Source organism: Lampetra fluviatilis, chromosome 46 (genome assembly GCF_964198595.1).
Source record: "Lampetra fluviatilis chromosome 46, kcLamFluv1.1, whole genome shotgun sequence".
NCBI lineage: Eukaryota > Metazoa > Chordata > Hyperoartia > Petromyzontiformes > Petromyzontidae > Lampetra > Lampetra fluviatilis.
Genome location: NC_136320.1, coordinates 2410642 through 2422807, shown reverse-complemented (window position 1 = coordinate 2422807; position 12166 = coordinate 2410642). Strand labels below are relative to the sequence as shown.

Genomic DNA, 12166 nt, shown 5'->3' with positions numbered 1-12166 from the left:
TGGGTGTTGGCTTGCGGGTGGGGGTGCAGGATGGGTGGTACCGTGGATTGGTGGTGATGAGTGGTGAACGGGTGGGGGTGCAGGATGGGTGGTACTGATGGGTGGTGGGAAATTGCTGGGGGTGCAGGATGGGTGGTACTGTGGGTTGGTGGTGATGGATGGTGGTGATGGGTGGTGATGATGGGTGGTGGTGATGGGTGGTGGTGAATGGGTCAGAGTGCAGTATGGTACTATGGGTTGGTAGTTGGTGGTGTTGTGTGGTGGCGATTGAGGTGGGTTGCCAGAATGGGTGGTGATGTGGGCGACTCCCACCCCTATCGGGACGTCTGGCCAGCGTTGAAGAGTAGACCAAACTACCCTTTAAATGTGGGCGTGGTTGCGGCTGCTGCCTCGGGCGTGAGGCCGAGTCGTACCTGGCTGCCACACGGCCTCGGTGCTGCCCCCCTGGCTGGACGGGGACCCGGTCTCTGTCCTCTCCGCCTCGGTGATCCTGCAAATCTCCTCCAGCGCCCGCTCCACCTCCTCGAAGTTCGGCCGCAGCTTGGGGTCCATCTGTGAGCGAGGCGCCAGGCAAGAGGACGACGCCCAATGGGGGGGTGGTGAAGGAAATGTTAAGAGTCGCGAGCTACGAGAGGAGTGAACGGTGATGCGAAGGTGCACTTCGAGGCGTTGGTTTGAAGCAGTCTTTTTCAGTTCTCGTTTTTATAAAATGTCAGTGTGGGTGAAAATAGAACAGATGTCTTGTTGGGTTTTCTTTAAAAGTCATGCAAAGTGCCTATGACCAGAAACCCATCAGATCTCGTCGCATCTTGCAAGCTAAGCTGGTTTCAGCCTGGATCGTACTTGAATGTGTGACTACCATTAATAAAACAAGCATTGTAGGCTGTGTTTACACAGCAGGAGGACACAGTGTGGCAAATTTAAATTTTGTATTGTGCTACGCTGCGACTGCTCTGTTCACCACCATCAACGACCGCACTCATCGGCATGGTAGAGTAGGTCCTACTCACCCATTCACACACCCGTCCACTCGTCATTTTGGAATTCCCCACCAACATGTCTTTTCCCAAGTCCTTAAGATAATAATAACCTTACTCAATTTTGCAACAAACGTGTCAACTCTTATCCACCACCGCTTTTGTCAGCGCCGTTTGTTGCTGGCCGCTCGACATTTTGGGCCTTCGGGCCTGCGCTCAGCAAGAACGTAAACGCCCCCAACCCCCGCCCACCCCAATAAGAAGGCACCGCAACGCAGACTCGGCAGGCCCTGCCAGGAATGCGTCACAGTTGCCAGTAGCGTGTGCAAACACTGGGCGGCCGGGGGCCGATCCTCGTGACAAGGAGGCACCTGGGTGGGACAGGGTAACGCCGGCTTGCGATTTCACCCACGCACCCGCCCGCCCGCCTGCCCACGTGTCTGCGTGCCCACCCGCTCGCCCGCCTGCGACCAGAAGCCTCCCGACCGCCACAGACAACAGCGGCGGCTGCAGCGGCGGCCTCCCATGTGTTCCGTATTATGTTTCGCCGTCCTCTTTGCGAACGGATACTCCCCGGCTCGAACAGATGTCGGGGTGATTTGTGCAATAAACGGGGGGGGTGGGGGGGGCACGCGCTTTCACTCCTCGCTTTGATGTTTCGCGTCAAGATTTTGAAAGGTGGGTCAGACGCAGACGACGCCCCGCGCTGACGCGCAACAGGGACCGCCAGGAGGAAACGGCCCGATTTTTTTTTTACTTACTACAAGGAGGCCACTCAAGAAGAAGGGCGGGGAGTGAGATCCATTTCGGCCAAGCGCAAGGGGCCGGCAGGAATAAAAGATTCAAATGATGCTCATTCGGCGCGATGTCCGACGTTTCGCCCCTCATGTGCTGGGAGCTACTTCAAAAAAGGGAACGAATGAATATGGTTTTCTGAAATTTTGGTTTGCGATTGCTTTTCTGAAGAAGTTCCCAGGCACGTGCATCGAAACATCAAAAGACATCTTGGCAAGCAAAACGCGGTACAACACGAAAACAAGTCGCAGAGCCGCATGCTCGTCCACTGTTCTTTGTTCTCTCGATATTTTAGCGTGACACGTACGCTGCCGCGGCAGTCACGGACGTGTGATCGCGGGCCGCCGTGACCTACTCGACGGCCGCCACCTTGCGGGGAGCGGCGCGTGGGAGCTGCACGTGCAAAGGTGCGCGGCTACTCACGTTACAGCAGTTGAAGGCGAGCTGCAGGAAATCGGAGGGGCAGTCCCCGACCATGTGCTGGAAAGTCTCGTAATCCAGGCCAAAATTCTGCAGAAAAACGACACGAACAAAAATAAAGAGAAGCGCACTAATTGTCGGCTTGTTCGGCACGTCGTGGCAACGCTTTCGGCGGAAACAAGGAGGTTGACCGCGGGGGGGAGGGGGGGGGCGGGGTAAGGGGGGGGGGGCAGGTGCCGCGCGCCGTTAAGAGGCGCGTAGGCGCCGCTCGAGCGCTCGGCTAGCTGGTTCCAGGAGTGCCGGAGGAAGTGGTTTGAAAGCCGCGAGCGAGCGAGATTGATCCGGCTCGTATGTTCGTCGAGCCTGCGCCCAGGGAGAACGTGTGGTCAAATGTTGCAACTTGCCCGAAACCACAGCGCGTGTGTTGCGACAACGCACGCGGTTGATAAGCCAACGATAAAGGTGCGTGTGTGAACCAGAGTTGTAATGTCACGGGAGCTCTTCTCAAATACAAAGAAGGGTTTACAGTGACCTCGACGTTGTGAGTGTCATGGAGAAGAACTGGACCAAATGCTAGATGGGGTTGTCAAAATCGTGGAGCGTGCACACACACACACACGCCCCATGGTCGGTCGACATTCAGAGCAGGGAATGTGAAGGCATGTTTATTTACATTCAGAAACAAACCGTATGTGTCATAGCATTTTCATTTCATTTACAGCCCATTGCCAAAACACTGTTGGACGAAGGCCTCCCCAAATCAATGTTGATCATAGGGATTGTCTGACCATACTTCACCACATACCGATCGGTGCGTGCTGGTTACGGAGGGGGTGGGGGGGATGGGTGGGGCAGGGGAGACCCAGACATCACCCACCACTTACGGAGGTCACTGGCCAATGAGGCTCTCCTGCTCTCTAAGAGGTTTCACAGTGGTTACACAAAACAGACTTGTTAGCCGTGGCCAGGGAATCGGGCTCGGGTGGCTGCGTTCAGGCCTCAGTCTGGGCCAACGCCTGCGCCACCACTCCACCCCACGCCGCGCACCTCGTGTACGGCGAACACAAAAAGCACTGTGCAGCCACCGAGCTCAATTACAGATCCGCTCAATAGTCCGAAGCATTAAACGACGAGCTGCCATTATGTCCGATATGATATTACGGCCGAGAAAATGAGCGGTCATTACCGTTTAACATGCCACTGCGACCGAGAGCTCGACGCGCATGAAATTAGAAAAGTCCAGCGAAGCCGATAAAAGTGTAATTGCCCTAATTAAAATGAAAAGTGACGAACGCATTTAAGCGGCAAACTGTTCGACAGTGGACAGGGCTGATTGCGACGCTTCTCGTTTGAGAGCCCCCCCCCCGTGAAAAACAAACTCTCATTACCTCTGCCACTTTCCCCAGGGAGTCCATAAATTATTAGCATTAAGCAAAGTCTGACACGTGAGCCCTGCGACCTTGCGTCACCATCACAAACCCCCAGGCCTCTCCGATGTGTTTTCAAGACCACTCGTAAAAAAAAACCGAGCTCTACAGCTACGCACTTCTATTTACCATGGTTCTCCTTTACCATGCCATGGTGGTGCAATGGCTAATACACTGGACTTGCAATCCACAGCCCGCCGGGTCGATTCACGTGATACCACGGGGCAAGTTTTTTTTTTATTCCCCGGCATTTGCCTCTGTCCACCCAGCAGCAGTGTGAATGGGTCGACCACAGTTAGTCGATAGGCAAGGCTGGCCAGTGGTGAAGACTACGCCTAAATTCCTTTTGAAGAGGCTCCCGAGAGCTCCGTCGACTAGTGAAAGGCCGTTCTTTTAGCAGGAGCGCGACTAAAAGCGATTGCGGCGCTGCTCCTTTACCCATCACCAACAAACAACTCTGGTGCTCAGCTGGGCTACGTTAAGAACGGCCCGGGCCGGCTGCGATTGTGCAACGCAAACAACCCGAGCCAACGCGACGGGGCAGAGCGGCGTTACCACTCAACACACACGCGGAGCCCGGAGCCGCGGTCGAGTCGGCACAGGAGCCGCCCCCGGCAGGAGGTCCGCGCCGCGGCCAAAACCCGCCACTCGCAGCGCTCCGTAGATTTTTAGAAAACATCTCAAGTCATGGCCGGAGATCAAAGGGAGGGGCGGGCGGTCTCGAGGGCCTGGCCTCTGACAAAATGCGGTGCGGTGGTGGTGGCTGGCGGCGGCAACGGCTTAGTGGGAGGAGCGCTGGAGTGGACACAGTGTGGGTCCTTGTCATTGGGGCCCAAGTAGATCCATCACTCCAGGGGGAAGGGCAGGAGGGAGATGTGCCAGGGCCCCCCTCTGGTAACCTTGGGTTCATCTTGGTGGGGGTTGAGGGGGGGGAACAATGGTACCATTGTGCACTCTTGAAACACCCGGGGGCGGTGGTGTTGTTGGCTCGAGCACTATTTACATATCGGAATATCGGTGGTATCTGGAAAAGCGTTTCCAAAATCTGTATCGTGAAGAGAATAATTTATTTTTACACGGTGAGCCAGACGAAATTGAAAGACGAAGCTTATCTTGCATCCAGATTCTATCCGTACTGCTTTTGTGTAAACTGGTGACGAAAAATGTAAACACACAAAGCTGGCATTGGGACATCTATTATCAGAAACAATCACCCTCCGTTTTCCAAAGCAAATTGACAACCCACTGCAAAAGCCGAGTTTAAAAAACAATCCCCACCCCCCACCACCACTTGGGAAAATCCGATTGCACAGTTCCCCAGGCAGCTTTCCGAAATGCCGTCGTTTTAGAATACAAAATAAACGGTAAACATCCCGATTTAAAGCTTTCGTGACTGCAGGGATTCATCTTCTTGGTTCTTTCGGTAAAGTCACGTAGAAGGGAAGTAATAACATTCAGACGCTGTCGCCTCGACAGACCTGGTTTTCACCTGAGGATGGGCTGCTTGCGTTGTGGCCGAAACGTCGTGAGAATTATTTTATTATGTTTTATTTTTATTATTTTATTACTTCCCTTCTACGTGACTTTACCGAAAGAACCAAGAAGAAGGTAAACATCCCGCGCGCATGGACTCGTGGTCAAAACTCCAGCGCAATCGTCCTCGCCGATGAACCATCACGAGGCAACTATCCCACGCGCCACGCGCGCTCCGCTCTACTCCGCCGTTGCGCATTCATAAACGAGAAGCAGATGGATGCCGAGCGGGCTTTGCTTCCCGTTTTCCGCGCCGCTAGAAACGCAAACCCCCGACGTAACGCGGCGGTGACGGCGGCACGGATCCTCCCGTCTCAAGGGCGACGCGCTGATAGGAGCCGGGAGCCGCGTATCGTCCGTGCCCGGCCGCCGAAGGGTGGCTCCCGGGTCCTATCAGCGCCAGACGCCCCGTGGCTCTCCGTTTTTGTCTGCGCAAGAAACGCATTGCTCCTGGTCACGGATGAGCTTAACTACTACACACACGCGGCGCGGGCAACGCCTGCCCGCCAACAACCCCCCCACCCGCTCACCCCAGCCCTGTGAATACAGTATCTCGTGAGATCACACGGCTTGCCCCGTGATGGAGGCGTGCGTGTTTTGCACTGTACCGGTGGTGGTGCTGTTTTAAATTCAACTCGCCCTTATTTGGAATAATGGCAAGGCCTGTGCCAGACAGCCAACCGAGACTTCACAGCAATGCCATATAAAGCCCTATAATTTAAAAAAATATATATAAAACCTTCTCTTGTTCTTACTACATTGGGCAAACTGAAGCCCATAGTCTATATTGTTCAACACGTTCGTTTTAAAATGCCATATAAAGCCCTATAAATGATTATTTTTAATAAATATAAAATCTTCTCTTGTTCTTACTACATTGGCCAAGCTGAAGCCCAGAGTCTATATTGTTCAACGCGTGCGTTTTAAAATGTTGTTCGTCAGCAGCGCTGGAGTGACTGCTGCTGCTGCTTGATCTGATAAAGGCATCACGCTGCAATCACGCCAGCGACACCCAGGCTGAATGTCAAAGCAAGTTGTGTCGCACCGTCCGCCTGCTGCAGTTCCATCACCCGCCTGACTCACTTCCAGCGTCTCCTGCCGACCTGCTGAAACCGGTACCAAGGGCTGCCCGCGCCAGATCGGAGAGGCTGCACGAACCCAACTCCGTAACGCAGACGCCCACACGCGCTCGATTGCTCGGGCTGCCGCAAATACTTGCCAAGTCGCAGCCAATTCCCCCATGCAGCTCCGACACGCTTTTCATCCGTCGGGCTGTTTTCTTTACTTCCGAGCGGCGCGAACGAGCGCTTTCAACGCGGCGAACCCGCACAGCGAGCCCACACGCACGCAAAAATCACGTTCTCTGTCAAACCGTCGCCCTCCGGCACAGGAGGGGAGCCTCCTTGGGGAGCACGGATGCCTGTGGACTTGAACTCCATCCCCCTACTCCCGCCTCTGTTTGCGCCGCAACACGTACGACCCGTCGGCCGTGCCATTCTCTCGGCGCGCCAACGTCTAACTCTTAATTGAGTTAAACGCGCCGTTTCAAGTGTCAAGTCGGCCGTGGCTCAACGTAAGCCATGGAGGAAACGTCCGCACGCTAGCCCTGGTCCCGTTGCAGCCGTCGAACGGCTGCACGCGCCCAGAGTCTCGCCTCCTCCGGCGGTTCGCGGTTCGTGGGTGACCTTTGATGCGCTCGAAAAAAATAACTTGTCGGACGTACGAATGTGTTCGTTTGCGGACGCCCGCTTTCGGTTCGCGCAAGGGGAGCAGCTTCGCGGTGCGGTGCGCGTCATCGTCGTGCGTGCAGCCATCTCTCTTGCGGCACGTAGCTCGCTCTCCTCAAACGCAGTTGTTTTTGAGCCTTTTGTTTCATTTGCTTTCCTGCCCGAAGTCATTTGCATTTCATTGCTTTTTGCCACTTTGGTCACTCTTCCAAATGAGACTCATTCTGGGCTCTAGAAGCTCTCACCTGGTTCAAAATTGAACTCCAACCTGAACTTTCTCTCGTTATCCCTGGCCGCCAGCTTCTCCGAGCGAGAGAACCTCGTGGGTGGAGGAGGTGGAGGCCGAGGGGGCGGCCGGAGGCCTCTTGACTGCGTCAGATCGACCGCTACAGTTGAAACTTGGCGATAGGAAGAGGGCTCGCCTGGGTGCTTTGCCAGGTGGGACCCCTAGGGGTTGGCATCAGAGAGTGGATGCCTCCAACGCGCCGTGTTGGCGCACGCTCTCACAAGTTTGCTATTCCCACCCGTGCCACCGGTGATACACACGATCCGGACACCGCCGCCACGGGAGCCGCTATGTCCTGAATTCACCTCGAGCGGCATTCTCGCACTAACGAATCAATCAATGAGCGCACGTCACTTCCTCGGCTCTCGCCCGTCACTCACTGTGCAAGTACGCGCATTTAACATTTTACATTCCTTATCCTCCGGCGTCCCCATCCTGTTCCCCGAGAGCACCAGCAGCGTCTAATTGGCTGTCACGAGTGAATAATTTGGTTTCCGTCGAATGTAGGTGAGTTGGTGCCCTTTATTTTTAAGCAGGCGAGAGCTCACCAGGGAGAGAGACAGAGGGTCTCTTCCGGGTGTTGACTAATTTTATCCACAGCCTAATGAGCGCAGCTCCCTAGACGACTTCCGCTTTACGATTATTCAGCCCCACTCTCTGGCCCGCAGGGTTCGTTTTAAACAAGCCACTTGGCCGGCAACATCAACAAAAACAAAGCCCCCCCCCCCCCCCGCGGAATTAATGAGCACGCAGCACTCATTCCGGTCCGGGCTTCTGCTGCAACATTTAAGCGGCTTACAGAGGACAATCTGAGAAATCCTCCACGTGACGAGGGAAAAAAATAAACTTGAACCTTCACCTCCTTTGTAGATGACCAACGGAGCTGGGCCTGTGCTCAATTCGCTCAAGTTAATCTTGGGTGGCAAGGATGGAGGCGCAGTGGTTAGCGCTTCTGTGCTACGAATTCGGCAACCTGGGAGGGTGGCGGCGGGGACTGGAGTTTGCGCGTTCGACCCTCTGCCGGAGAGGTTCGCGGTTCAAAATCCAGCAGGCCGCCATTAATCACGCTACGCGCAGTCTGCTTCACAGCGGACATTAAAGATCACCCGGGCGTAGATTCGAAAGAGTAGGCCATCGTGTGTAGGCGCCAGGGTCCAAATTTTCCAAATTCCAAAAATCACCCGCAATTTTCGCAAATTGGATTAGAAAAGGCGGAAATCATTGCCCCCCTACAGGCAGACTAATGCCCCAGGTCACTGTCGCAACTTACGACTATCCTGAGCCTCTTAGAGTTCTCACTTGGTTAAAGAAAATCAACTTGCAACTTGAGTTGAATTCCCGGCCATGGCTAACATCCGCACCACTGCTTGGCATGGTTAGCTACGTAGGGTGCAAAAGTTCAACATACACACGTACAGCGGACGTTAAAGATCTCCTGATGTCATTCACAAGAGTCGGTGAATGATGTGTGATGTATTTATATCGCAGGCCTCTCAAACCTCTTTCACCAGCCCACACCAAACAACCATGCCTAACACCACAGTGTGGGTGGCCTATATTCAACAAGAGGGTTGACAAACGGCTGTCAAATATTATTTTGACTACTATCATTATTAAAAAAAAATCTCACAGATGAGCTTGAAGCCAGCGATGGAAATGCCACATTACTATGATCGGGGAGGGGGGGTTGAGTTTTTTTTAAGAAGAAGAACAACACTCTGACTCTTCTTCACAAAGCGGTATTCATGTCGCTCGCACTAACACAACGGTCTCGCGGGGAGAGGCACTCTGCGGTTACTGCAGACCGCATTATAATTAGCCACCTCGCTTTACAACCGCGTCTCCGTGTGCGTGTGTGTGAACGCGCGACGGCTCAGGAGAGGCGCCCTCCACCCTCCCGCGCGCCCGCCACCACCACCCCTGGGCCTCATCTTGGTGCCACGCCAGCGAGTGCAACCCAAGCTCATGGTGGCGCTGCTTGTTTACCGAGAGGTGGCGTGTCCAAACACGGCCGCCGTCACCCCCTCCCAACAAACCACCACCCTCCTTTCTCTTGCTGCTGCTACAAGCCTGGAAGTAACCCCCCCCCCCCCCCCCCCATTCCTATCCACAACAAAAACAACATCGCCCGCAAGATACCCGGGCACTTTGTCATCTCCGGTGAATTTTCATGATTTATTTCGTAACAACGCCTTGGGACGATTCACCTCCCGTGTAATTTGGGTTGGCTCCGAGCAAGCGGGCATTGCCACTAAAATCCCAAGAATGTGCAATGCTACGGACTACGGTTTTAGAAAACGGTGGACACCCTATACGGTACTAGTGTACAAACTGACGTGTCAGGAATGACGCTTGTAAGCGACCCCTGTAATTGCTTTATAATTATTCCCGTGACCATTTTGTTGTTCTTGCTGAACGCTGCTCACCACCAGCCCATGTCACACGAACAGCTACGGTTCAGAGGGACGCTGCTTTAGCTGCACACAGGCAGTGTAACAACGCGGATTCGTTTTCATTGTTAAGCTCGCAACACGCGTGCCGAATCACATAAGGATGTAAGTGTATTGATTTGGACGTGTTGTAATGGGTGGGGCGGGAGGGGGGGTGTGGAGCGGGTGGCACATTGGTGTGCGCACCTCACTATGAACCCAGCAATCTGAGCTTGATCCCCGGCCTGGTTGCTGTCTGCACCAACATCCAAGAACCAGCATGGTGAAGTATGGTCAAACTACACTATTGACTGGCCCAGCGTGGGCAGTCCTTCATCCAGCAGTGGATTGATAAAGTCCCTTGCATGCTGTAGTGGATTTTCTCTCACCCTTGCAGTTACTAAAGGCGTGAAGATTCACTAAAATAGATATAAAAAAAAACGAATCGTGAATTGTGAATCACAACAACTCATGAAACCACCGGGAGAGGAGATATTTCGACCCCTAGTGGACAACATCTCCGATTCCAACCAACACACACCCACGCTCAACCCCAAACGCTCTACTGCCGCGAGGAATCACAAGTGGTAATACCACGGCGATATCCCTCGTTATGAAGCGGAGGAGGAGGCTCCTTAGTTTGGATCAGACACCTGTGGCGCACCATCTGCCCAGCGCTAATGCCAGGCCGATAAGACAGGATGTCCGGGGATAATCGGAGGGGGGGGGGGAATAGCTGCCGCCCCAATGCGCAAGTGTGCCGTGCCAGTCACGCACACAAAGGAGCCGCGAGGGTGGGGGGGGCATCGGGGCGCTGGACGTCGGGGGAGCAACAAAAACCACAAAACAAAGAAAAATATGTCGTTAAAGTCTGCGCCGCGCTGGCCCCTGCCTCTCTCGGTTGGGTATGAAAACGCAGATGGGCTCGCGCTCTCGCATGCGGAGATGGGTCCCTGGTGCAGCCCGTGCAATTGCTCACTCAAACCGCTGCTGGCAGAAGGACCTCTTCCACTAGAGGGAGCTTCTCTCTCTCTCTCGAGAATTTCCAGATGGTATGTGGCCTACTTTTTTTCCTTGCTGGCCAGATGTCTCGGAGGAGAATATGAGCAGCTATTTATACTGCTGGGTGGACATAGGCGGGGAGATTTTGGGTGCCACGTTGCCGACATGTTAACTACCTCGCCTGGTATATAGGAGGTCGTGAGTTCGATCCTGACAATGACGCCTATATATTTGGAGTTTGCATGTTCTCCCTGTGGCCACGTGGCTTTTTTTCCGGGTCCTCCAGTTTCCCCTCCACATTTAGTAATTTGGCTACTATAAATTTCCACGTGATGAGCTACTTCTTTGGGATATCATTTGTGACCAAGTCGTTTCTGAAAAAGAGCCTATATAGCTCGGTGGGCCTTACCTGGTAAAATCGTTTAAAAGTTTTTGTCTTAATATTCAATAAATAGCCCCATTGTCGCAAAGGCTGTGCCAGAAGTTCGAACTGAACCGGTGACCTCTGGGTCGCAAGTCCAGAGTGCCAGCTATTACACCCCCTGTGGCAGCCTCCCCGATGTCCTGTACCTCTGATTAGGTTATCTTCTGCAAAAAACAAATGTTGAGTCAAGGTTCGTGTCAAGTCGCGGAACACTTTACGGTTCACGTTACACGCGCTATCGTGCAATGTGCTCAACCTATTTTTACTCGTAATTTCTGGAAAGATCTAATACCCTCCTGTAAAAAGAGTCTCGGGGCGCAGCGAGGCTTTCTTGGATTAAAAAAAAAACGGTCGCCCATCGGGAGGTTGCGAGTTGAAATCCTTGTCAGGGGTTGGCGCAATCCATCATCCCTCCGATGTCGATAGAATGACCAAGAAAGTCGATAACGGTTGTCATATGGCGAGACCTGCGGTGTTCATCTCCAGTTTACAGCCCTGAGCCAGAGGTGGACATTCCACATTCCCATGGTGTGGTCAAGACTGTCCACGAGTCAATCTCTGTTCATCCAGAGGGATGATAGACTGAGTAAACCTCCAACCAGGATTTGAACTTGCAACATTCCAATTGCGAGCCGCTTGCTCTAACAACTGAGACACCTGGTCAGCTTGTGTAGAGTTACTCAAAAATATATTTCCACACTCACAGAGCAATATACACGCAAGCACATACACTCAGAGCAATATACACACACACTCACAGAGTACTTAGAGAGTAGGTGGCTGTCCAAAGTGCGGAAGGCAGCCAGGATTAGTTTCGTTAATCATATGCAAACAAAAAAGCTCTCCGTTCTATCATCTTGGATTTCGGACACCTGGCTGTGTCGTCATCGTATCAAAGTGAGTACCATCATCATTCTAGATTTGAAGTTTTTCGCAACTGCAGGGATCCATATTCTTTGGTTCTTTTGGCAAAGTCACGTAGGTAGAAAATAAAATAAATTAAATCACGACGTTTCGGGCGCAACACAAGCGTCCGTCGTCAGGTGGGACAACCACAGCAAGAAACAATTGCTGAAGTGGGCAAAAGGGCTGCCGTGACAAGAGGCTATAAGGTAAGAGAGGGGGGAGGAGCCAGGGAGAGATAGA

General features: G+C 53.3%; 1 protein-coding gene across 1 annotated transcript in view; it reads right to left on the bottom strand.

Annotated features, from left to right (window-relative positions):
- LOC144947656 (dual specificity testis-specific protein kinase 2-like) overlaps window positions 1-12166 on the bottom strand; it is a 52494-nt gene that overhangs the window by 3884 nt on the left and 36444 nt on the right. Inside the window, exons 8-9 of the mRNA XM_078876915.1 lie at window positions 2196-2282; window positions 414-552 (exon numbers count right to left, since the gene is read on the bottom strand). Coding sequence (XP_078733041.1) covers window positions 414-552; window positions 2196-2282 — 226 coding nt within the window. The remainder of the gene's footprint in view (window positions 1-413; window positions 553-2195; window positions 2283-12166) is intronic.